Source organism: Caretta caretta, chromosome 5 (genome assembly GCF_965140235.1).
Source record: "Caretta caretta isolate rCarCar2 chromosome 5, rCarCar1.hap1, whole genome shotgun sequence".
In the NCBI taxonomy this organism is placed as follows: domain Eukaryota; kingdom Metazoa; phylum Chordata; order Testudines; family Cheloniidae; genus Caretta; species Caretta caretta.
In genome coordinates, this window is record NC_134210.1 from 50,823,033 (window position 1) to 50,850,795 (window position 27,763).

Consider the following 27,763-nt stretch of genomic DNA (forward strand, 5'->3'; position numbering starts at 1 on the left):
GGGGTTGTGGCCACTTTCTACCACTGCAGTATTGCCTTCCACCTGCAGCAGACTCCACCAGCAAGTTGGCTTGGGTTATATTAAGCCAATAAGCGATTCTTAAATCTTGTAAATCTTACCCTCTGCCATACTCTCCATACATTTATTTTGGGGGTGGAGGAGGGAGATGTGTTAAATTCTCTTTATTAAAGAGATTGTGATGGTTTTTCTAGACTTTGCTAGTAAGTGTAGCCCATATGACACTTGCTTTTAAAAGAATTTCAAAGCACAGAACTAGGTCAGAAGGAAAAAGGCTGACTGGCTATACTGGAAACTCAGCAGTACTAGTCTCACCCATTAGCGATCACTGGAATCACCAGTGGGGGTTTTCATACAATTCAGAAAAACACTTCATGCAGTTACTGAACACTTTGTGGCCTCAGTTCTGGTAGTCCTCTTGCTTTTAGCTGCTTCCACTGGGAGAACCTGTGAACAGTTTTGCAGCACAGTATGGTCTTGATCCAAAGCCCCTTGAAGAAGTCAGTGAAAAGACTCCCATTGACTTGAGTGGCCTTTGGATCAGACAGCTTTGCCTTTTTTTGGGTTGAGCTGTACTCTGACCCAATATCAAGCTTGCAAGAAGCAGATAAGTTCTGAGATCATTACTGATGTTGGGGAATAAAAACAGCGTTTGTCAATTTTTGATTCTGTGAATTCAGAAAGGCTGGAAAATTGTGTATCACATTGAGACCACTCAGTGTAACAGCTTCCCACAACTCCTCCTGTTCTCCGCTCCGGTTGTCTGAATTTAATTTTAAGAATTTTTTGTAAGATTGTCTAAAAACTCTAAAGAGAGTTTTCCATTGGCATAGGTCAGCATAGCTTCATGGTGTTACACTGGTGTAAATAAGAGCAGAATTGGGCCCTCTCACTCCCATTTTTTTTTTTTACTATTAATGCCTAGAGACTAGCTAAGTCTAGTCCCTGTTGTTTTTGGCAGTGTATATAGATATGGTAAGATCTTGCAATATAAATGGAGAAGACAAAGTGGAAGAAAAGGATGATTTTTAGAGATGAAGGGACTTGGCCAAAGTCCGAGGATGGAACCAGGAATGGAATCTAGATCTCCTAGTTTCTGGTCCAGGGCCTTAACCATCACACCAGTCTCAGTCTTTCTGGACTGTACGAGATGTAGATGGAGACAATCAATGACTCTTAAGGTTAAGACATCAAGAGATGCTGTATATTTTTGTTTGCATTTAAGAAAACACTGCAAAAGTGAAGTCAGTTACTAAACAAAGTGAAGATTATTTTGTGGCTAGACACTTAAATGTGAACCAAAACAAATGTGTTAATGTTCTAATATGCATTGTGACTGCTGTACACTAAAGAATTTTTTTTTATTTTAAAATCAGTTTATTGACAACATTTCTTCACGAGAAGAGGTGGATCAAGCTGAGTATTACCTTTACAAGTAAGCATCTTTTTGCCCAACCTGATCTTTAAATCAAAGCCCTTCCTTTTATAGGAATGACACTTTCCCACTCTGACTTGGATTTCTGTGTTTTAAAGCATGTATCTGTTGTTCTTATAACTTAGTTGAGGGACATTTTTATATTCTTGGTGCTGGTATGGATACCCTATTTCCTATCCTCTGGCAGTGGCTTCCATAGCAAGGGAGAGAGAATAGATTGGGAGGACTTCGTTCATAAATATTTTCCGCTGTTACTCACCCAGGTCTAACTAGGATCCTGCATTTAAAAAAAAAAGCCTCTTCAGATTACATTCTAAAGAAGAGATCAGCAGTCCAGAACAACAGTTACAGCTATTTGCTACTTATTTGAAAAAATGATAGATTTCCCATAGCTAATAAACTGGGATGTAGTTATTTGCATATACAGTTTGGCTGGTTATCACTATTTTAGCCTTTAGTATGATTAACCTTTTAAGATAATAGAAATGTATTGTTTTGTCACGTGATTTGTTCTCAAAATGCATTAATAAGCAAGAAGCCAACAGTAAAGAGAAGTCTGTAATCCATATGAAATTGTAAATAAAACTCAATTTTAACCTCATTTTCCCTTTTAAATTAAAATAAATGCACTAGCTTGAGGAAACTAGAGAAATAGTATTGGTCAGATCTGCTTTATTGTTCTGCACATTTCTCACTCAGGCTAGAGTTCACATGAAGGACATGTTTATAAAGAGATCTCTTTGCAGCTGGGAGGTTGTTAGAAAGCACGTGCACATTGCAGTGTTCAGCCAGCCAGTGCCATCAGGCATATAGGGAGCAGGGGAGTTAAAGAAGGAATAGCAACTTTAACTAGCACTCTCTCTTTTTGGGTAGTCACATCCTTAATGTTGTAAAATAGCTCTGTGCATTTAATTTTCCTTTTGTTTAAATATTAGTGGAAATGTTTAAAAAGGGAAGGAATGGAAAATATTTTTCTTTGGTGCTGTGTAAAGTTTACAGAATTAGTCCCATTTATGAGCAAATGGCTTGTAAATTTCATTATAACTAACCTGTTTGTGTCACTGGATGAATGCAGGTAAACAGAGGGCTCCCAAACCACCCACCATACAGCTCTCTTCCTTTTACTAACTAGAGTCTAAACCTGTATCAGTAATGGGGAACCTTTTCCACGGAGTGCCACTTCCTATGGCACTTGCCCTGCGCCCACTTCCAGGAGGAGGTGGAACTTCCAAAGGGATGGCTGATATCCCCCAACACAGGGCTGTCAAACTCATTCTGTGGAAAGGACCATATTATACTTTGACTCATGGGTTAATGGTACAAAGACCATGCTGCTTATCCACAGCAAATCTCACATGCAGAGATGTTAGAACATGGCTCATTAATAACTAAACCTTAACTTATTAGGGTTGCTATTGCATTCAGTAAGACTCAATGCTCGGTCTTTGAAGCAGTTTGTGTGTAGTTAGCGGATTTGTGCACAAAATTGCATTGTGCGCGAATTAGGAGTGCTAAAATAAGGGTGTGTTGAATCATGAGGATAGATGTGGCATGTATCAGGGGGACAAGTTTGTGTGTGTGGAGGGAGATGGAAAACAGGAGTGATATGGTGGAATGGGAACACACCACGTTGTCAAAAAAAAGGTTTAAAAAGCAGCACAACAAAGGAAAACGAGAATCAAGGAACTAGAACAAGGGAGATAGTGTTTAGGTTTAATGCCAACATTTATCCATGCTAATTCAACATTTTTGTGGTACTTCAAAACATGATTTACTATTATTATTCTCTCAATGTTTTTTGGGGGAAATAAAATACAGCCAGGCTGACAATACTTGAGTCAGAATTTTGATGACTAATATTTTAACTCTCAAAAAGGGAGCTGAGCAGCTTTGAAATAAAAATGCAAAATGACCCTCAGGTACAATTCCTATATTCCAGTTCTCATTTTCTACTTTTTCCACCTCCTGCAGACCCTTCATCACCTTACCATACTAATCTTTGCACCATCTTCTGTTCCATTTCCTATGCTTGGAATTTTTTCTTTTTTTGGCAAACAAGGAACCTCCTTTCTCTGCATTTCTTCTGCATGACCTTTCATCAATAACCCACTGTGTATTTGCTGTAGATTTATACCATCCCTCACTCGTGATGTTACATATACAGCTTACTTTAGCTAGAGGGTGAACCATTTATATGTGATTGTGCTTGGTTTTACTGCCTATGCTTAAATTATTCTCCCATGCTCCCCTTCCTATATGTACATAAAGGAAGACTGCATTTGTGGAAGTGGCCTTGGGGACACAGAAGGGAGGAGAGCCTCCTCAGTGCCCTCCTTCTCTCCCTCAACCCCGTCAGAGGCTCTGGAGTGTGAAGGGCCTGGGGCACCAACCTGGTCTCCATTGGATTTTCCTACCTCCCACCCAAAAAAATCCCAGTGGCACAGCAGAATAAATTACAGCAATGGAGTCTGCAATAATTAACACTTCCTCTTCCATGCTGCAGAACACTGCCCTCATGAAGGGAAACTTGAGGGCCCAGGGAGCATCATTCCTGCAGTGGCAAACAGCAGTTCAGATGCCCTTGGCCACTGCATAGATCCTCTAAGACCGACCTTGATTGCAAAGGGGCTGCATGTTTAGGATGTGGAGCCCTGTCCCTTTTGCAGAGGGGCAGAGGTCTTTGGAGCAAGAATCTGAAGGAAATATACAGAGTTTTCACTCCCATTCTGTGGTTATTCCTGTATATGGGAGTACTAGACCTTTAAATTGTAAGCTGCATAGACAGGGACTTTTTGTACATTGCCAAAACAGTGCACTTTCAGTAAATACAGGGGCATTCCAGAGCATTGCTTAATGTATTTAGTGAATTGAAATACAATATGCTTAATGTATTTAAGCCTATGTAACTTTATCTGCTTTAGAACTGTGGGTCTCTAGCCATACCACAATATCCTGCGCTCTTAAGTATAGCTGTGCGGAAAAGACGGTGCTGCACGGTGGGGAATGTCAATAACAAGAAATCCCATTTCTAAGCATGGTGTCAGCTGCTTGCAATACTCTTGTTTTTGTTCTCTTTTCAATACCTTTTTTCTTGTTACCGTCCGACTTAAAATCTTTTAGTCTCCTAGCATCCCAACATGAGTTCTAATCAGAATTCAAAACACTTTGTCTGCATCAAAGGCAGACGATTTGCCCCACTTTGTCCTGTCTTATTGAAATGTCACTTTTCCTCAGTTCATGACTCATGTTCTCAGATGATATAAATATTAGTATATTGGGGCTGAATTTTTTGCTGTCATAACTTCATGGATTTAAGGCTTTATGCTAGCAGAGAATGACCCTTAGTGTATCATAGCAGTAACATGGAATTTTTACATGGAGACCCCTTTACAGTCGTTTTGTTGGTATTAAGCATACAACCATAAAGTTGAGGGTGAAAATGTGATCTATTACAAAGGTACCAATCCAGCATGCTACATCTACTGTAGATGAGTCAGCTTTAACAACAATGTTGATCCGATATATGCCAGACTCAAAGCAGCAGGAACATGGATATACTGTGTAAGCACACAATTTCTGTGGAGTGGTGTATTAGCCCTGCTGGTCTGATATCAGGGTGGGGATATGAAACTTTGTCCTTTGAAAAATGAAGGCACTTCCATAGATTTGACTGTATTACAAGATTAAAAAAAAATCAGTATGAGATTATAATTGCAAAATAATGCAATATCGAACTAGAGAGCTTTTTATGTATTCTATTCTTATAGCTCTGCTGGTAGCAAATTACATTTTTTTTAAAACTTATTTTCAGCTCTCAAACCGTTTCAGGACCACAAAAGTCTATAGATGCATAAAATTAACTTTGTTCCTCACAGTGCCAAAGTATCGATCTGATCTAATATTCCATGTTACAAAACAAGTTTCATCTGAAGTGAGCATGTACGCATGCATGCCTCTATTTGCTGCCACAGATTAGGTTAGATGCTTTTCTGCAAGTCAAGCAGTTGAAGCCACACATCATCCCAGAATGTTACTTAATAAAATGATCACAATGCATTAAATAGAAATTGCTCCTGCACCTTTGTCTAGGTGTATTATTTTTGCACTACTGTTATAGTTTCACTTCCTTTCTTTGTAGTGTATGCACATACTGGTATTTCATAATATATTGTAACATATTACCATGCATACTAGGGACCTGGTCTTGTGAGATGCTTAATTCTTCCTTGAGGTGCCATGAAACCACACCTCCCATAGATTCCAATCTGGGTCATAGCAACATCGTAGGAGCTCTGGTCCCAACCTGGTCTTTCAGAGTTTGTACATTGCATTCCTGAGTTCATAAACTCTGCAGGAATCATTGTGGACTGGTAACCAGTCTCTAACCTTCAGGGCCCCGAGCACTTCAGGCAAAGTATCTACAAATCTCACAATCTTCAGTGCTCAGTAAGAACCGAATGCTGCAACCCCTATTCACTTGAGTAGCTGCACTTAAATCACTGGAGCTGTTTGCATAAGTAAGAGGTGCAAGACCCCCCTCACAGAAGAGTCTTTCACAGCATTCAAAAGTTGTCTTTTCCTCTAACACAGGTTTTCAATTATCTGATCAACTCAGTCTAGCCCTGTACATTAGTTCTCCCTCAGACCTGGAGAATGTACTGAATTTGGAGTTTCTAGATTACGCATACAATGTCCAAAAAAGGTAGACTAATTGCTTTTTAGGAAGTCAAGTTTTGAAGTTAACTGTTGAAGACCTACAAATGGTTAAAACTGTGTGTGTGTGTAGGAGAACTCACGCAGACTTCAGGTGGAAAAACCCTTTTCTGGGGAGGCATCACTTTGCTCAATTAACAAGGTAAGATTCTTTCCTTTTATTAAGCTGTCATTTCTCAGACTCCAGAGCTGTTCAGCCACATGAGAAATCTAGCCAAAAAGTAGCAGTGAAATCCTTGCCCTGTTGAAGTTAATGACCATACTGCCATTGACTTCAGTAAGGCTAAGATTTCACCTCATGCTAATACTGGGTAACGGGGAGCATTAGGTAAATATTGTCACTCCCAATGAGGGATGGAAGAGTGAGTTGAAAATTAAGGACCAGATTCTCAGTGTAAATTGGCATAGCTCCATTGAAATTAATGGAGCAATGCCCGATTACACCAACTATGGATCTGGCCTTACATGTCTTGAATCAGAGTGACTGAGGAAAAAAGGCTGTTTTTATACCAGAGGGGAAATACTCAATATAGAATAGGTTAGGTACATTTTCTTGTCACATACTCAGATAGCTATTTGTTGCCATACTTGCAAAAAATAAAACATCTTTTTCCTGCCAGCATCCCAAAACATTTTGTATAGTAGATTAAATCAGTAACAGGTTGAAATGCAACATAAGAGGCATTTTACAGTCAAATCTTGAGATGTGCTGATCACTTCTGATGCCTGTGGAAGTCACTGGGAATTACTAACCATTTTAGGTGACAATTTCCTAATTCAAAAAGTGGTGCAGCCAACCCAGAGAATTCTATATTAGACTTTGTCCTAACTGATAGAGGAACTGAACACAGAACTAAAAATTAATGGTAGCTCAGGTATAAGTAATCATGACAATCACATTTACATTGTGCAAGCAGAATCTAGTCCAGATAAATATATATCCTTGATACTTTAATAGGGCCAGTTTCAAAATTGACCCAGATCAGCTGGAAGGAAGAATTTAATCAGAAAAATGTGAATGATAATTGGGACTCCTTTAAGAACCCCTTACTAGATGTCTCAAAAGCCACAAATCAAGGAAGAAGGCCATACTAATTAAAAATAGACTTGATTTAGAGGGGAAGTGAAGGCAGCTGTAAAAATAAATAAAAACAAATGGAAGAAAAGGGGAAGTTGATAGTAATGAACATAGATTAGAAATTAGGGGTTGTAGAAAACTGATAAGGGAAGTAAAGGGACACAAGAAGTCTATGGCCAGCAGAGTTAAGGACTATAAGAGGCATATTTTAAAAATTAGAAACAAAAATAATCCTGACAATGGTATTGATAAATTACTAGATGCAAATAATAGAATTATCACTAACATTACAGAAAAGGCAGAAGTGTTCAATAAATGTTTGTTCTATATTTGGGTGGAAAGCAGATGAAATAGTCTCAGTGATAACACTCTTTCCCTTTCACTATTGTCTCTAGAGGATGGTAAATAGTAGCTATTAAAGTTAGATATTTTTAAAATCAACAGGTCCAGAGAACTTGAATCCAAGAGTTTTTAAAGAGCTGGCTGAGGAGATTGCTGGATCTCTAATGTTGATTGTCAATAAATCTTGAATCATTTGGGGAAAAGGTAAATAGGCTGACCCAGGTAATTATAGGCTTGTCAGTCTGACATCAGTTTTGGGCAAGATAACGAAGCAGTTGATACAGGACTATTTTAATAAAGAATTAACAGAGGGTAATATAATTAATGCAAATCAACATGTGTTTATGGAAAATAGATCCTGTCAAACTAGCTTGCTATTTTTTTAGATGAGATTAGAAGTTTGGTTGATAAAGGTAATAGTGTTGATGAAATAAACTTGGACTTATGTAAGGTGTTTGACTTCATACCACATGACATTTTGATTTTAAAAAAATCCTGGAATAAGATTAACATGGCACATATTAAATGGATTAGAGATTGCCTAATTGATAGTTTATGTAACTAAACAGGGAATCAACACAGAGTGGGTGTGTTTCCCAAAGGGTCCCAATTCTTGGCCTTATGCTATTTAACATTATCATCAGTGAATTGGAAGAAAATATAAAATCACAATAAAGTTTGTAGATGACCCCAAAATTGGGAAAGTGGTAAATTGATTCTGAGCGATCTGGATCACTTCCTAAACTGGGTAAATGTATACAACTAGGAACAAATAGCGTAGGCCATACTTACAGGATGGGGGACTCTATCCTGGGAAGCAGTGACTGAAAAAAGAGTTGGGGCTCATGTTGGATAATCAGTTGAACATAAGCCCCTTGTGACACTGTGGCCAAAATGTGATCCTGGGATACATGAACAGGAGACCATTGAGTAGGAAGAGGGAGGTTATTTTACCTCTGTATTTGGCACTGCTGCAATACTGTGTCCACTTCTGCTGTTGATAATTTAAAAAGCATGTTGATCAATTGGAGAGGCTTCAGAGAACAGCCGCAATAATGATTAAAAAACATGTCATACAGTGATAAGATAGATAGATTTAGCTCCTAGAGTCTAACAAAGATAAGGTTAAGGGGTGACTTGATTAGTCTATAAGTCCTACATGGGGAACAAATATTTATTAATGGGTTCTTCAGTCTAGCAAAGAAAGGTATAACATGATTCAATGGCTGGAAGTTGAAACTAGATGAATTCAGACTTGAAATGGGCACACAGTTTTGACAGTTAGGGTAATTAACCATTGAAATATGTAACAGGTTCACTCACCATTGAGGCGCGCCTCCTTAGTTCTTCAGGAGTCTGATTTCCCCCCTCCTTCACTCGCTTGCCCCATACTCAGCCTCTCACTCTGGACTCAGTCGCTCCCTCTCGGCAATAGCCCTCTGGCCAGGTCACTCTAGTCCTTCCATTCCAGGGTAGGAAAGTCCCAGTCTTCCTATCCACTGCCCAGTCTGTGCTGCTTGCCTAGTGGCCAGTAGGGGAACCTGGGCTTGCCCACTACTCTGGGTTCCAGCCTAGGGACTCTGCCTAGCAACTAAGGTCTGTACAAGTTCTGACCTTGTTGCTGTTTTCCTGGGCCTTTTCCTACCTTTCTTCCCTATCTTCTGGCCCTTTAGGTTACCACTGGGGCTTCCTCTTCTCCATGTGACTACTTCCCCCCCCCCCCAGGCTCTTGCTTGTGTCTGTTATCAAAGGAAGGATCCTAGGGCTTACTCTCCTTCTAGACCTCTTCTTTGTATCTAGCTGCCTTCCTTTTTCTCTAAGGAGTGACTGCAGAGCTCCTTCTTGCAGCCTTCTCTTACTACCAGTTTCCTCTCTTTATAAGCTTATCCCAGCTAGGCTTCCTAAGCCCTTGTGCCTGATCAGGCCCCAGCTTTCCTCCAGGTGCAGCCTATAAAGTTAATTGGCCTCTTCTAACCAGCTCTGCCTTGGGTGGACAACCTATTACGGAGTAATTTGCCAAGGGTGGTGGTGGATTCTCCATCACTGACAGTTTTAAAATGAAGATGGGATGCTTTTCTGAAAGATCTGCTATGGGACTTATTTTGGGGAAGTTTTGTGTCCTGTGTTACACAGGAGGGCAGACTAGATGATCACAATGGTACCTTTTGGCTTTTGAGTCTATGAGTTGCTGCAGCAAGTCTCAGGATTTGGCTCTTTTCCCAAAGTTAAAGTGGAGTGCATTCAATATCAGTCTGAAGGTTATTTCAGAGCCTGGACTCATAACAGCCAAAAGCCCTACTGGAGACAGATTGTGAATTATATTTTAGAAATTTTAAGAGATGAGCCACAGACAAAATAAAGTTGCAGCCAAAAAACGTAGAGAGCTAGTAGTTCAGATGAATATAAATGAGCAAGACATGAGATTCAGAAAAACATTTTTAAGAGACAGAGATGTGTCCAGAAGCCAAATCAGACATCTAACAACGGGCAAAATATATTTGAGACTTAAACCCTATCCAGCTACCATTGAAATGATCATCTGCTGCCATAACACCCTCGGAGGACTATAGGCAGCCAGTATAAGGCAGAGCAGCCTCAGGTGAGCACAAAACACACACAAAGCCACCCCCACTCCAGAATTGCACTGAGTTGCTCCTAGGTTAGCATAGGGAGTTTGATCATCTTATTTGCAAGATCTGTGTAAACTATATAATTGCTTACTTAAGAAACGTTCATAAGCTAGTGCTTACTACTGTCAAAGTTTGACTCAGACTCACAATTTATCAGACCACTCTGTTTTATTAGCAAAGCTGCTCTGCTAATACATTTAGAAGTGAGCCCCCCGAGTGGGGCTTCTGTCTCTTAATTTATACAGTTTTTTGGAGAACAAGTTACAGACAAAAGAAGAAAAAGATTTTAGTCACCACCCTTCGAGATCCCTGAGACCAGTCACGTATCTTAACAATCTCCTTTAACAGCTTCCAGTTAACTAATTGTCCTTCACACCTTTCATTCTGATGCCTGCTTCTTAGACATGCTGGTTCTATCTTAATTGCTTCTCCATTCAAAAGCTAACTGTCCCTATGTGTGCTCCCTCAGATACTTTGTAACATGTTTTGGCATGCCCTCTCATATACAATGTATCCAGCATGTCCCTTTATACAACGTTATACTTATACAATGTTATACTTCCACACTACCTGCCAACTTTCATCGTTCCTTTACAGTATCAAGTAATTTTTTTTCCATTTACTTTTTGTGGCAAACAAAACATAGATGTAAAACAAAGATGATACACTGAATTAATACAACTGTATTGTATTAATATTCAAGGAGCTGACAGGAGATATTTGAGCCATTAGTGATTCTCTTTGAAAAGACATGGAAGACAGGAGAGATTCCATAAGACTGGAAAAGGGAAAATATAGTGCCAATCTATAAAAAGGGAAATAAGGACAACCTGGGGAATTACGGACCAGTCAGCTTAACTTCTGTACCGGAAAGATAACGGAACAAATAATTAAGCAATTAATTTGCAAACACCTAGAAGATAATAAGGTGATAGGTAACAGTCAGCATGGATATGTCCAAAACAAATTGTGTCAAACCAACTTAATAGCTTTCTTTGACAGGGTAACAAGCCTTCTGGATGGGGGAAAGCGGTAGATGTGGTATATCTTGACTTTATTAAAGCCTTTGATACTGTCTCGCATGACCTTCTCATAAACAAACTAGGGAAATACAACCTAGATGGAGCTACTATAAGTTGGGTGCATAATTGGTTGGAAAACCATTCCCAGAGAGTGGTTATCAGTGGTTCACAATCATAATGGAAGGGCATAACGAGTGGAGTCCTGCAGGGATCAGTTCTGGGTCTGGTTCTGTTCAATATTTTCATCAGTGATTTAGATAATGGCATAGAGAGTACACTTATAAAGTTTGTGGACGATACCAAGCTGGGAGGGGTTGCAAGAGCTTTGGAGGTTAGGGTTAAAATTCAAAATGATCTAGACAAACTGGAGAAATGGTCTGCATTAAATAGGATGAAATTCGAAAAGGACAAATGCAAAGTACTCCACTTAGAAAGGAACAATCAGTTGTGCACATACAAAATGGGAAATGACGGCCGAGGAAGGAGTACTGCAGAAAGGGATCTGGGGGTCATAGTGGATCACAAGCTAAATACAAGTCAACAGTGCAACACTATTGCAAAACAAGCAAACATTCTGGGATATATTAGCAGGAGTGTTGTAAGCAAGACATGAGAAGTAATTCTTCCGCTCTACTCCACGATGGTTAGGCCTCAGCTGGAGTATTGTGTCCAGTTCTGGGTGCCACATTTCAGGAAAGATGTGGACAAATTGGAGAAAGTCCAGAGGAGAGCAACAAAAATTATTAAAGTTCTAGAAAACATGATCTATGAGGGAAGATTGAAGAAATTGGATTTGTTTAGTCTGGAGAAGAGAAGATTGAAAGGGGACATGATAACAGTTTTCAAGTACATAAAAGGTTGTTACTAGGAAGAGGGAGAAAAATTGTTCCCCTTAGCCTCTTGAGAGTAGGATAAGAATCAATGGGCTTAAATTACAGCAAGGGAGGTTTAGGCTGGACATTAGGAAAAACTTCCTAACTGTCAGAGTAGTTAAGCACTGGAATAAATTGCCTAGGGAGTTGTGGAATTTCCATCATGAAGAGCAGGTTAGACAAATACCTGTCAGGAATGGTCATAATACTTAGTCCTGCCATGAGTGCAGGGGACTGGACTAGATGACCTCTCGAGGTCCCTTCCAGTCCTGTGATTCTATGATTCCTATTGATTTTGACAAAGAAGAGATAAAAATTACATTGAATTCAGTGACAGTTTAAAGAGGATGACCAGCAGGTTGAATTTAGAGATTAAAGCAGGCTTTAGAAACTACAGTTCTTGGAAAAGTGTCAGGGAGGTGAATTGGCCCACATATTTTCAGATGTCTGGGGAAGAGTAGACACAGAAGCAATGTTTTAATTTTTGAAGGATGGAAAGTGGTTGCTCAAAGACCAGTAGGTAAGATATTCTAAAAATCAGCTAAGCATGTCTTGCAGGCCAATAGATTTCTTTCTTTGTCCAGTAATAAAGAAGTTTAAAAATTTAAGTGTTATGGCAGGCACTCACCCTTGAGCATCCCCAAGAGTGGGGTGTCTTCCTTCATGCCCTCTGGTGGCCTGGTGTGGAACTGCAGGTACATCACTGCCACGGTGAGCTTTCAGTGAGGCTTTGATGCAGTGAATAGTGCCCCTTCAGGGGTCTGATTTATTTAGTTAGAGGCCAAACACGGTACATAAACAAGCCTTCACCCCAGCGTCACTTCTCTTCCTACAGGGAAAAAAAGGCTTATGGTGCAAATAGAACAAAATAATGTTTTAGTATTCTTTATAACGGCACTGATAAGCCCAAGTTACAGCTTAAAAATTTGCTGAGTTGACATTTTAGGTTAGTATCCTCTCTCCCAGGAACGGGAAACTAAGGAGAATAACTTCTGAAAGTGAGACATTTAAAATATGCCTACATGGGGAACAAATATTTAACAAATATTTAAAAGTATGCTCTTCAGTGTAGCAGAGAAAGTCTAACCTGATGGAGTAGCTGGAAGTTGAAACTAGACAAATTCAGACTGGGAATAAGGCTGTACATTTTTAATGGTGAGAGTAATTAACCATTGGAACAATTTACCAAGTGTTGTGGTGGATTCTCCATCACTGGCAGTTTTTAAATCAGTATTGGATGTTTTTCTGAAAGCTGTGCTCCAGTAATTATTGAGGGAATTGCTATGGCCTGTGTTATACAGGAGATCAGACAGATCACAATGGTCCCTCCTGACTTTGGAATCTATGAAACCCTTAAAACAGTGTAGTAAAACTGGCCAATTAAGACCGCCTGGTATTTATTAATGCTGTTTGAATAGTGATCACTTGTAAAGCTGTATGCTCCAAGATAACATGCCCACAGCATCTGTGCTGGAGTGAGGCCAGATGCATTTCCTTTGCTTCTCTGAAGCAAGCACTCCAACCATTATGTGCAGCTATTGGCAGACGCTCAATCACTTATTTTCCCTTCTTTCTACCAACCCCATCTCTTCATCCCAAAATAATAAATCCTACAGCTTTCCTCTGACAAACATCCTCCTCAGTGACAGCACCAGAGTCCACTCACCTCCCAAAACCTTGTCCCCTTCAAATGCTAAGTGTCCCCAATTCAACCCACTCAGCTATCAATTTCTCTCTATTGTGCTATGCCAGATATAAAATATTTGAAGCCCAGAGATTCTGCAAAACAGAAGCTTGGTCCTCTCTGGAGGAGGGCCACCACGGCCTTTTTCTGGTGTATGTTTCCATCTTCACCCTCTAACTGTCCATGGATGGGATGTGGGCCCCCTCAGTACGTTCCTGTTAGAATTTGTGGCCCTTGCTTCCCGCACTGTTATAACTGACCAGCTCTGGTGAAGTACCTCACATATCTGCTTAGTGCGCGAGATCCTGAGGTCCACTGACGTCAATGGAGCTATGCTATGTCTGGTTACAGTTGTTTAGGATTTGGTCCAGAGTGTTTTTAGGGGGCCCTTGCACACTTTCTTTGGTCATTGTAATTTGGATTAGAAGCGTTTATTCAAAGCACTTCAGAGAGCAGTTGATGGAATCTTCTGTTTTCTCAGCTGTAAACTCAGATGCAAAAGGTATGTCCTTTGTCATTTCTCTTTCTGGAAAAAGAACATGAATGGAGTTTTGGATTTTGTTCTTTTAAGTCTAGATCTCCTCAAACTGAAAGGGTTCAGATTTTGGCAATTGGTTTTGTAAGTAGGTACATGCCCTTGAATAATACACTTTTCCAAGAATTGTAGTTTCTAAAGCCTGCTTTAATCTCTAAAGTCAACTTGCTGATCATCTTCTTTAAACTGTCACTTATTTCATTGTGACCTTCCTTTGTCTTCACTGCAGTTCTCATTAACTTTTTACCAAGGGAAAAAGATGTTTTCTTACTCCATTCTAATTGTCATTTTGCTGTTCAGCTGTGCTGGAAATGAAGCTTAGGGAATGATTTTAGGACTTGCTTCTTGGAAAGGTGAAGTCCAAGCCCATCCAGGCTATCACAGGTTGCGTTTTCTGGATCACTTTGAATGAGATTAGTAAAGATGTAGGAAGGGTACATGCTGTAAAAGCAGCCAGGCTGGGGAAAGGTAGAAGGAAGGCAGGGCTGTATAAAAATCATAGGACTTAATAGCGTCAGGCCTATTATGTGTTGATTTGGGTGTATTGTAGTGGAGACACAGGCAGGCAGGAAGAGGGAATCCTGAGGGATAGTTGGTTGGCATGTATTTAGTGGCTCTAGGTATGCCAGCCAGTTTTGGGAAGGAACTACATACTGACCATGTACAGTGGAGGAGCAGTCTGCCACCTGGCTGGGCAAGTGAAGAGGCAGTCCAGGTGTGGGAGGTGGTGGGGAAAGGAGGTAGAGCCATACGAAAAGAAAGTGAGCATCATGGTGGAAGTGCTGCACTTGTAATATTTCTGAACTGTTCTGATATGCCACCAAGTTATGAATTGGGCAAGGGGGCTACTATATAAAATAGTATGGTCTATTAGCACTCATTGTGTTGTTTGGCCTTGGTGTAAGATGGACAAAAACATGTGTCAGAAAAAGAGAGGTGGGCAAGGTGCCACGGCTGGGGTTTGTGTGTCCTGCAACTAGCCAAAACTAAAAGGATTTTAATGAATTTAAAAGATATTTGGTGTCTTTCTTTTCTGAGGCTGCAGATTTTCTCTTTTGCCATCATGAAGATTCTTTAAAAAGATGAAAGAAGATGATCCTGGTTCTGTTACGATCATTATCCCTCTGCCACTGCTAGTAGCTATTCTGATTGATTTTGTTGCACTTTTCAAGTTACTATAGTAGAAATAAATAATAATGTCCATAGGCCCCAATCAGGGCTAGGGCCCCATTTGTGCTCTCTGTCTAGATCGTCACAGTATTTAAAGGTCATACAAAAACTTAGAAAGACATGTTGCCTGCCATGAACATCTTAAAATGTTCACCTGAGTATCCATTGGAATATGGCGTTATTGCATTATAAAGGAAGACTACACCTCTTCATGCTCCACCAAACTACTATTTTGCAATGGGCGCACACACCCAGATGGCTTCCTTTATCCAGGCAAAAGATTGTAGCTCCTAACTTAATTTTAGGATTTTATTAATCTGTTTGGAAAGCCATGGTTCTTTGGGGGTTTTAAAAGAGCCTGCCTGGAAAATAAATCAGTGCCAGTAACTGTTTTGATTCACCAGTGCATAATATTTTAGCTGTGATCACAGGCACAGGAATGTGATCGGCACACATGTAGTACTTTCGCCCGTTCTGCCTGTCTGCTCTGGTTTTGTATGCAATGGGTAACATGACATTTATAAGCCTTATGCACGATGAACGCTTCAGAGAGCTGGATGCTTGTAAATGTCAGTTCACTGTCTGAATGCAAGAGCTGAGTAAGCCAGCACAGTGGGGTGGAATAGCGTTGCATGCATGCACACACTTGCACCATGTTCTGATGCTCATCAGCAATCACAAACCCAACAGGTGGGTCATATTTTCTGACTACCAAACTTGACAGTGTTCATTTTCAAATGGGAAAGGAAAGGACAATAAAATATCCCCCGGCATTTTCAAGTCATTTGTCTGAGCTTTGAGCCACACAGCCTAATTGAATGTACATGGGAACTACGCAGCTTGGAAAAACCAACAACTCTGACCATTTATCCAGTAATATATACAGAACTTTAAGTTAGGTTCTTGCTGTCTCTTTTTAAACAAAAGCCTTAACTTTTTTTTTTTTAAAGAACTGTGTAAAATGCAAAACTAGCCATATTCCTTGTATAAGTATGCTTGTTAGATTAAATTCAATATTTGATAAGGAAGTACTGGCATATTAAGCAGTTGCTGTAAATCCAAGAATGTAGTGTTTCCCCACCCCACCATTAGTAAATTAGTTACAATACATATCTGTAAGTTGTATTAACTGTGACTTACTACTGACTTTAGGGCATGTACCTTTATTCCCTCCCCCCCCCCCCCACACACACACACACTATTCTTTTGGGAAAAAATGCTTCGACCAGCTCTATCATTATTAATTGTTTAGTATTCACAACAAGTTTGGCACGGCACAGTACAGTAATAAAGACAGCCCCTGTCCCAAAAAAATTAGAGAAGGCTAGGCACACAGAAGACAGGATGTACTGGGAAATCTTCAGGTTGGCTAACATAGTTTGGATGCAGGGTTGGATTGTTTGTTTGTTTTTTTGTTTTTGATGAACTCAAGGTTTGGGTTTTGTTTGGTAACTGAATAAAAGAGGCTTAAATAGATGAGTGGTTTGTAAAGAAGGAGATACAAATAGATTGTTATCATCAAAGTTCTATGATCAAATCCTTAACTAGACTGCATATTACTTCATAGCATCCAGCAGGATGGTAGGTGCTGTATAAGAAATGGATGGTCTGAGTCCTTCAAAGCTGACATCTGGACATCAGACATGTCACAAAAAGTGTTGTGACAAACAGCAAAGAGGAGATACAGGTGGAAAGATGTTACTACAGTAAAATCATGCAGTTCATAGAATCATAGAATATCAGGGTTGGAAGGGACCCCAGAAGGTCATCTAGTCCAACCCCCTGCTCGAAGCAGGACCAATTCCCAGTTAAATCATCCCAGCCAGGGCTTTGTCAAGCCTGACCTTAAAAACCTCTAAGGAAGGAGATTCTACCACCTCCCTAGGTAACGCATTCCAGTGTTTCACCACCCTCTTAGTGAAAAAGTTTTTCCTAATATCCAATCTAAACCTCCCCCACTGCAACTGCAACAGTTGTTGAGATTGATCTAATTTTAAAATAAAGACTGTGATGAATGTTATTGACTCACTTATTGGCAGAATCACAAAAAAAGGGAGTTTTCAGAAGGATTTAAATGAGGAAATGCTAATTGCCTGTCAGGCCAGCTCACAAAGGGTGCTCTGAACGTAGAGGCTGGAAAAAAAAGCATGGAGGTGTTAGCTGGAGAGTTGGATTAAAGGAGTGCTCTTCATGGGCAGAGTGGGAGCAAGGTGGTAAGAGATGAGGCTGGATAAGTAGGGAGTGGCAAAATTATATATGGCCTTGAAGTCAAGGACAAGAAGTTACAATTGATACCAAGGAAAAGGGGAGGGCTAGTGGAGAGATTCATAGGGGTTAGTGAGGTCAGAGGAATGTTTTAATTTTAGCAGCTGGATTCTGGATGGACCGGAGAGAGGAAGACACTGTGGATGTTGGGGAGGCTGGAAAAGAGGGGGTTGCTGCACAGTAAGTAAGCGGGGAGCTGATTGGAGCATGCATGAGATTTTTTGTAAGCAGGACAGAAAGGCTGGATCTTCAAAATGTTGTGGAGAACCAGCAAGACTAAGTACAGCCTGGATGCGGGAGGCGAATGAGAGGGACAAGTCAAAGATGATTGCCAGATTATAGACATGAGCGACGTGGGGGGAGGTGGTAACGTTAACAGTATCAAAGAAGGAAGAGGAGAGAGGTGAACCCATTATCCGGAGCTATAGTACAATATGGCCTTGACAATACTGTACAATGTAATATTGTTCAGTTAATAGTATAATAAGGCTTTTCTACTTCACTTATTATACATGATAAACCTTAGACATGACTGTAATGCTGAGATACAGCACTGATTCAAGGTAAGCAGCCCAGTAGCAGCCTTCAGAGAGAGTGGTCAGATAAGGATTTTGTCTCCATGAGTGAATTTTTCTCTGTATTCCCGTAGGTGGGAAGCCTCAGGATCTACTAACAATGCGCTAACATTTTACATTTTGGAAATAGCTGCCAATTTGTGGCCAAAACATCAAATGAGCCTGAATCAATTGGTCAGTGTTGTGTGTGCATTTAATATGAAAATCTCATTTGTATTCCTTAGCAGTTCATCTCATTCATTCTAGCTCTGACACCACTCTCTTGATGATGAATTCAGGTAGCAATGCATAGTGGAATCAGATTGTCATAGTGAAGAATTGTGAGTACAGAATAGTAAAGTAAAACCATGTTCATCTGCCACATGGACTCTTGTTCTGAGATGTGGAGCAGGGACAGGGAAATGGTATCACCCACTTTGGGTTAAAACATTTTGAAATGAATGATCATTGCGGTGAATTTTTAAATTTGGAAATTGGTTCGTGCCAGTGCCACTTAAAATTTTGTGGCAGCAATTGTGAAGTTCACCCCTGAAAGGTTAAATCATCTTATAAAATCTGTTCAGTAGTTACGTTGTTGCAGCACTGCCCTCTTTTGTTTTCTGCCTCTGGGGCATCTGGTCTGAAAGTGAACGACATTGCAGAATAAATGGCTTGGTCTCAGAACGCACTAATTAAAGTTTCTGGTACAGAAGCCAGAAGAAAAGGTTGCTGCGTAATCTGCACGGATTCAGTTTTGCCCCCTGTGATATTCAAGTGTGTAAGTAATTGTGGCAAGCGGCACAGTTCAAACTAGCATCCAGTCTGTGCCAGAAAGAAATTATGTGAAGTATTTGTAATTTGAATAGAATAAGCAGATTTCGCAACACGTCTGTTACAAAGTGAAGGCTTTCTAGGTGAGCTATATATTAGCCACCATTAAAAAGTCAGTATTTACAAGTGCTTCCCACAATAATTTATTGCAGTTTTTTCTGTTCTTGGAATAGAAGGTCATGGTGGTAATGCAGTATTTGTTGGCAATATTTTCTTTTTAATGGCACCCACAGTGTATTATTTTATACTGTGAAATGGAAAGGCATATGGTAGTGGTCTGAACACGGGACTGGAATCCTGGAACCCCAAGTTTTAATCCAAACTCTGGCACAGATTCTTTCTTTGGCCTTAAGCAAATTATTTAATGGTCCTGTCAGCTTGCAATTTTTAGGTATAGACCATTCCTAAGTTAAAACAAACTAGGTACCTTTTAATTCACCCCAGCAGTGTCCACAACGGGGAGTCAAAGCATGGCATGCTAGTGTGCGCTACAGTTCACACCCCATAGTCTAAACTGTGGGACCATGTAGACATAGCCCTTAGGCCTTCCTTTCCTCCTGCGAGGCAGCACAGCTTTTGTTAGCACAAAGTAAAAAGTAGGCCATCACTTGTAAAACTAATTTTTTAAGATTAAAATGAGCAAAACTTTTCGAAGCAGCTAAGTATGGAGGGTTGGCCATAGGCTGAAATATTGGCAATCTGAGCAAATAACAAGCAAGGAGCTGAAAAATAAAGCTGTCATTCTCAAAAATGAGGTCATTTGATAGCTAGTGCTTGAGTAATACAGCATTTGAAACATACCTTTTTGACACTCTCTGTAAATTAACAATAACTTTCAATATGAGATTAGCAGGGGCAGGGAGTGGATTTAATTGGCTTGTTGCCAGTTTTGGGAAGGCTTCCTCTCTCTCTCTCTCTCTCTCTCTAATTGTATAATGAGTCCAGATGGGAAGGTGATGACTGCAATAGAAAATTTAAGTACGTTTTCAACAACATGTTTACTTGTTTTTGAAAAATGTATCTGGCTGATAACTTATGTGCCAAGTTTCAGACAGATGGAGAATCAGTAAGGACGGTGACGAGCATCCAGAAAGGCTGAGTGACTAAAAGGGCAGAAGGAAAAAGTATTTTACTTACATTTGCTGTAGTTTTATAGCCTTTGTGTCTAATTAATTTTCAGAGATACGCAGATACGCAGTGGCTCCGTACAACTGCTCTTTTGTCAAACCTTAAAACAAACCTTAAAACAAATAAGTTTTAGCCTGAAACTTTGAAATTGCTGAGATTCAAAGACCTCCCCAAAGCAAGAACTCTAAAGTGTTGCTCAGCTCATAATTTTATAACCTGTATTTCCATGCCAGTATACTAGGGGAAGATATAATTAATGCAAGTGTTGGTTGTAAATTAGACTTTATTATGGTTGCACTGGGGACTAAGGAAGGCACTAGAGATTATCTTCTGGTAGAATTGCTATAGCAACAGCTCACCCCATCATGCTCCATGTTTTCCTGAGCCTATCGTTCTCTGCATCCTAACACTAGATTATTAGTGGCATTTGTATTCAAATCTGGTCATTTTCAACTGTAAAAGCCCAGAAGTATTTTTAAGAGGCAGAATTCCTAGGAGCTGTGTCCTTCATTGTCAGTAAGATTTTTTTGTGTTAAGAAAAGGCTTTCCCCATTTACTTACTTAACTGCTGCACCTCAAAGGAGTTTCAGCTTCATGATGAAAGTTCTTCATACCATGGCAAGAAATTCTGATTTCTTCTCTCCTCCTATCCCCTTTTCTTTTCTGTTAGGATTGAGAGAGAGGGAGATGTGCAATCAGATACTCTGTTCATCCTAAGGACTGGGGAGAATAGGGCCAGTATTTTAAAGTGTTTGTTGGGTCTCTGTCTTTCATCGGGGATTTATCCTTGAGCAACAAGGAGTGAAACTAATCTCTTTCTAATGCATCTTTCTGTCCTGCTGAGAATCTGAAAAAGTAAAATCCAAAAGATGTTTGTTCATTAGTTTTTGTTCAAATGTAAAAAAAAAATTAAAACACTGATAAAATAATTGACTTACATTCTACAGGAAACTAGGCTAAATGCCATCTTCTGAGTTTATTAGCAGTGTTTACACTTCCCCAGTGCTTTTCTTCTGTAGGCTCCCAAAGTGCAATATAAACTGCACAGCAAACAATTGGGAGACACGGCTTTAACTCAGTCACCTCAACTGCGTTAAAGGCAATATGTCTTGTCTGTTCTAGACTTTTTAAAGCATGTTAGTTAGCACCTTTAAATCCTGGTCTAGACAATGCCTGAGTCTGAAGAACTGTTATTCTGGGTTATGAAAAACACCCACAGTCCCTTAATCAAAATCATATTGAGGAGGACTTGAGGCATGATGAGAACCTTGTTTTGAGAACCAAACTTTTGTTGATGCATCTTAAGACTATCGCTAGTGTATTGTTTCATATTGTTCTGAAGAGATGTGGCCATTAGAAGATTCTGGAGGAACTGCAGTAACAGCCAGGGGAGTTTTCCATCAATTGAGAAAGTATCAAATCCTGAAGGGGGGCACCTTGTGTGTTCTCCCTGTTGGGCTTTGCTGCAGGTTCTAGAACTGCTGCTGTTACACAAAAGCAGCATTAGAAAAGAAATAGTATTTTTATGAAAACACAGCATTTCCTTTGTCTTTGTGCAGTGAGTCTCCATTAATATTTTCGTATGAAATGAGTAGCAGCTCTTACTTTTTTTGCAACTGCTTGACAATCCTGTTTTCCTCTCTAAACATAAGATTGTTCTTTTCTGGTTTGTTCAGAGAGATGTGTTAACTCTATCAAAAGAAAGAGGAGCATTTGAAATGACATAAGGCTAGAGATTGACAACATTGGGCAGAAGTGCTTGTTATATCAAAAATTCAGCTTGTCAGTCATTTGTAAGGCAATTCACATAAATGACTGTCAAATATACTAAATGGGTCACTAATGGATGGACCAGATCTTGCCAGCATATGGCTTGATTGCCCCTCAGTCACTGATTGAAAGAGACCTTTTGAAGCTGTTCTTTCTATGCAGCAGAATAGTTTTGAGCAAAATGTTAGCCTTTTCAAGATTGTTGAATGGTAAATACTATTCCTTATACTGTTAAGAGATTGTTTTCCATGATCATATGAATTTCTCATGCAAACCCATGCACATCTAAACTCTTCCTAAATGACGGTATATGCAAGTGTGTACTTCTCCCAACAAAAATCCACACCAAATGTGTCTGGTGCTTTTACCACTCTTGATTATTACTGCACATGGGTGGTAAAAACAAAAACCAACCAACCACACTTTGGACAAGATAAAAATAAAAGGACAATGGAATCGGAAGGGGAGAGAAGGGAGTGGCAAGTATGATTAAGTAGTGAAGCCTGGCCACAGGGTTTTGAGTTCTGGGTTCTATTCCCTGTTCTGCTACAGACTTGCTGGGTGACTTAACTATGCTGCAGTTTCCACGGTATGCATCCGATGAAGTGAGCTGTAGCTCACGAAAGCTCATGCTCAAATAAATTGGTTAGTCTCTAAGGTTCCACAAGTACTCCTTTTCTTTTTGCGAAAACAGATTAACACGGCTGTTACTCTGAAACTTAACTATGCTTCTGTGCCTCAGTTTCCCATCTCTAAAAGACCTTAATAATTGCCCCCTACCTGAAAGCCTTATTGTAAGGCTAAATTCATCAGTGCTTGGAAAGCTCTTTGTGATGCTAAGAAGGAAGGTACTACAGAAATTACAAATTACTTGGGGAAGAAAAAAAAGGCAACCATATAGATGCTGTGGCAGTGGGTGGAATACAAATGCTTAGAATAGCTCAGAGGCAAGGGATAACAGGTTTAAACTCCTTTAGAGAAAGCAGATAAAGAATTAAAACGTAATGGTTGATAATCTAAACACATGACCCTTTTCAGGTAGTGCGGTGAGGCTTTTCTATAGTGGCCTACTTGTAGGAGAGAGCAGTTGTGCCTGACAATTATTCTGCTCCCCCAATTTACAAATATTCTGCTCTTCCCCCCCCACCCCCCGCACTGACTTGATCAATCTGTTTTTAAAAGATAATTGATTTGTTATACTATGTAGCAACAGTATTCTACATTAATTCTATATAATGTTTTTATTTTACTTTAAAAGTAAAAATAAAAATAAAAAATTGTTCCCTGTGCTCCTACCTGAAGTTAGAGTCATTATGTTAAGAAATGACTTGTCTTTTTCTTGCATGAATGGTATGACTACGTACTGTACTGGATTTTAAACAGAGTATACACACTCGTGCAGACAGACACACACACACACACACGGATATAGCTGAAAAGAGAGAAAACTGACACTTCCTTCACTCACTCATGTTTTAAAAAGGAAATTTCCAAACCACAAAGTTTTGCAGGGCAATTGTCTTGACGTTGACACATGATCACTGCCTCTGGGCCCATTTCAAATGCCGAGGATTTCTCCCAGGGTATATAGCTTGACCTGACGAACAAAGGAGACATTTAGGTGACGTTTTTCTTCGCATGTTAGTTTCCAAGCTAAGTCTATTTGATCATTATGCACTGTAGCTTGAAAAATGTGCCTTGGAAGAAAAAAAACATGGCATTGCCAAGGAGCTTTGCATCTCCATATGACTTGCATTTAGAAAGTGGAGTGGCTTTGGATTAATTCCAGAGAGGCCGCTTCTTCCTGGCAATTAGAGATGTTTCTTAGGAGTTGAGGCATTTTTCATCTTGTTATTTCCATTTCTATTTTGCTCCAAGACCTTTTAGAATCTGAAGTGGATGAGAAGAATCCTGACTCTGTTCCTTTTCCAGATTAAAACAGATTAGCATCCAGATCCATCCCCCATTTTGGTTCTAGAGAACTAAAAGACATCTTAAAAGTTAAATGAAGAATTTCACTGTAGTGTTCAACATAAGACAGGATCCATGCTATGAAAGGGAGAAAAACTACACCAATCAGCTGATAGGTTAACTATTATGAGGAAAGTTAAGATGAGTGAAAGCTATGAGCATCAGTTATGGGTAGAGGTGGGAAGTATGATAGCAATCTTCCAAATATGTGAAGACTGTCATTGCCAGAGAGAGAGAAAAAAATATTTAGGGTCGTTCAAAGTTGTTTAGGAATAACAAGATGACATTTAAAAAAAGGGAAATTTCAGGTGAAATTCAGTAAAAATCCTCTACAAAATGCAATTACTACAAAAGCGCCTCGAGGCCTCAGAGATCCCATTGTACATTGCACATACACTTCATAAGAGACAGTCCCCGCCTTGATGAGCTTGCTGTCTAAATAGACAAGACCAAGGAAGTTGTTGTTCCCATTTTACAGACGGGAAACAGAGAGATTGCACGCAGGAAGTAAGTCTCTAGCAGAGCTGGAAATTGAATCCACACCTTTGAGTCCAAGTCCAGTGCCTTAACCACAAGGCCATCCTGAAATGTGAAATAATCTCTCAAGGGAAGTAGTGACAGAAGCCCCATCAACAACTGGACATTTTAAAGTAGAATTTAAAAATCAGAATTTTTTTCTAGGGAACCATCTTGAATGGTTTGGGGGACAGAGAGGACTAGACAGCTCAATTGATCTGTTCCATCTGCCACTGCTCTGATTCTGTGAACTAGTTCTGGAACATGCAAGTTCTGGCATCTTTACTTTTTTTTTTTTTTTTTAACTGAAGAGAATTTGCTGCCTTCTTTACCATTTTGTTGTCGGCTTCAGGACTACTGTAATTTCCTTGAAAAACTGTATATGAATGCTTCTACACTTTCCACAGTATGCATCCGATGAAGTGAGCTGTAGCTCACGAAAGCTTATGCTCAAATAAATTGGTTAGTCTCTAAGGTGCCACAAGTACTCCTTTTCTTTTTGCGAATACAGACTAACACGGCTGTTACTCTGAAACCTGTATATGAATGTGGTAATATATAATTTCACCACTTGGTGGCATCAGACAAATTTTAAAAGGGCAATTCTTATGTTTAAAAAAGGAACCAACTCAGCTTGTTCTGCACTTCTTACAGTTTTGAGCAGAAAAGCCAGCCCTAATGCATTTTCAGCATCTGATAAATTGCTTCATTATTCACTGTTGTCTAAAACACTGAAATATTTCAGTATTACTATAAATAACAAATAAAGTCCTGATGCAGGAAATCAGTAGTTTAGGACTATATTCTCAGTGTAATATGCAGGCTTTATCTACAACTCATTGATAGTAGGGAGTTTCTCAGCTGAAGTCATGTCAGTTGTGCTGAATACATCTGTACATCATAGCTGCCAACTCCAAGATATATTAATAACTAGTTTCTGCAAGTATTAAGCAATAGTTTGAATCAGTCACCTCACTAAAGTAGATTATTTCCACACAGGGGGAGGGAGGAGACATGCTACTTTTGGTAGTAGAATCAAGGTACATTATTGCATTCTACATATTTAGTTTCACAATGATCTCTCTAGTTCACTGACTCTGGGTTCCCTGTAGGGAGAGATGTTCTCAGTTCAGTGGCCATGAGAATCGCCATATTGATTTCTCCTCCATTAACACTAAACTATTCCAACACTGAGCTACACTAATACTGGTATAGATTCTTCCCTTTGTCTTTTCTGAGTGTGTCATAAGAATCTGATATTTCTTGAAGTTTTATTAGACCTGCGAGGAATGAATCTGTTTAGCTGACATCTGGATGATAACCTCCTAGTCTTTCCACTGAAAATATAGGAATTGCTAGAGGCTTCTTTAAATTCAGTATCTATCCTCTGGTCTGCCATAGCCGTCTTTCTGTGGTTTATCCACCTCCTAATTTTTTGTCTGTCCCTGCACATATTGCATTCCCTAATTATATCCTGTTGTGTGTTTGAGAGGAGGGGGATATTGATACTTGTCCAAATGACCAGCATTTTTTCCTCTTCCATTTCAAACAAAACTATCTGCTACAACATTTGGATATTTCATCTGGGTTAGTTATAAAAATTGAATGATCTATTGGCTTCGGTCCCCAGCTGATACAGTAATCTATGCAAGCACACCAGGAGTCACAAATTATGCAAAGACAGATCCGATATATTTTCCTTTCACAACTGATTCCATCACCTGCCTGCCAGGAAAATGTGCTACTGCAAAGGGATCTATACATGCACGCACATACATGGCGCACGCGCGCACACATGTAGTCTTGCTAATGTGGAGACAAAGTGGGTTAATTTGGCACTGCTCCCCGCCTTCCCTTTCCATGCACAACTGTTTAGTAATTATTAATTTCTTAGATAGTAAGCTCTTTTGGGACAGGGACAAGCTTTGTTCTGTGTTTGTACAGGGTTTTTAACACAAGGGGGTCCTGGTCCATGATTGGAGCTCCTATGTGTTACAGTAATACAAATAATTATTATTTGTACACTGGTGGTGCCCACATCATATTGGGTGCTGTTCACCCACAAAGGAAAACCAGTCCCAGGTCACAATCACCAGTGTTTTAGTCATCTTTACTGTATACCCTCCAAGGACTTTGATGGTCGTGTCATTTTCAGAAACTTTCGCTAATTAAATTAATTTCAGGCTGACTCCAGTTTTTAGACAACATAGCACTTCCTGCTAAAGCCCTTTACCATTCACTTGCAATTTAACTCTTGAATCCAGAAAAAAATTTCAGCATTACAATATACTGTAGTGCTTCTAGCATGCAGGGAGAAATAATGGAGGCATCGCTGTGTCTGGTATCTTTTAGAAGAGAAACACAGCTCTGCTTAAAGATGAATATTCAGATCCATTATTAGTCTTAATTCTTTTAATGTTCCCTTCAAGCCTTTACTACCACCCCACTGGAAAAAAATACTAAAGACCAGGTAGAGATCAGTGGGATATTTTTAGTGTATTTGAAAGTATTACGGTCATGTCTTTCTAGTGCAGGACTGTATTTTTGTACTTAGGAAAGGATGTTAGCTGTTTAATGAAGCAACTTTGAATTATCTGGCAGTGGATGTCAAGATTTCATTCTGACCTTTTTTTTTTAAAATGACTGGTGAAATAGTCTGTAGCAATTAGATAATTGTTTCGTCAAGATATGATTAAGTCTGAATGTGTGTAATTGATGCTTCTTGTAAGCATTAGTGAAGCAGGACTTTCATTAAAGCAAATATAGGATCTTGCTGTTCCCAATATCAGAGTTGGGGGGAAGAAGAGGGAGAAGAGTAGAAAGCAAGTAGATCAACAGAGTGCATGTTATATCTTGATATTTAAAAAGTGTGCTCTCATCTGCCACGTAAATAACTCTATACTTAGACCTTATTTAGTAGCTTACATCTCAAAGTCACTGCTTTTGGCAGTCCAGTCTCTAGCAACTCTGCAGATTCTATAGACTTGAACATTTTCTCCCTGGTTTCCAAGCTTGGTGATCTGTATAGCCTTTAGCCATAGGATACAATTTGTAGGAATTCACGGGGGAGGAGAGGGGGAGAGGGTTGGTGCTACAATAATCTGATAAATGTTCTGGAAAGCATGCTCATTCAGATGGAAGAGCCAATCCTGCAACTAAATGGTGATGTAGCGTAGCTCCAGGCTGCTAGCATCTGCACATTAGTACAACTCAGCCATCGCATTTTTCT

At 39.7% G+C, this 27,763-nt stretch overlaps 1 protein-coding gene across 3 annotated transcripts in view; it reads left to right on the top strand.

Moving 5' to 3' along the window:
• The window catches only part of MRPS27 (mitochondrial ribosomal protein S27), a 61,052-nt gene that overhangs the window by 14,530 nt on the left and 18,759 nt on the right, over nt 1-27,763 (top strand). For 2 of the 3 annotated variants that reach the window (XM_048851768.2, XM_048851767.2), the window contains exons 4-5: nt 1,395-1,453; nt 6,240-6,308. In XM_048851768.2, coding sequence (XP_048707725.2) covers nt 1,395-1,453; nt 6,240-6,308 — 128 coding nt within the window. The remainder of the gene's footprint in view (nt 1-1,394; nt 1,454-6,239; nt 6,309-27,763) is intronic. The other variant, XM_048851770.2, reaches the window with a different exon arrangement.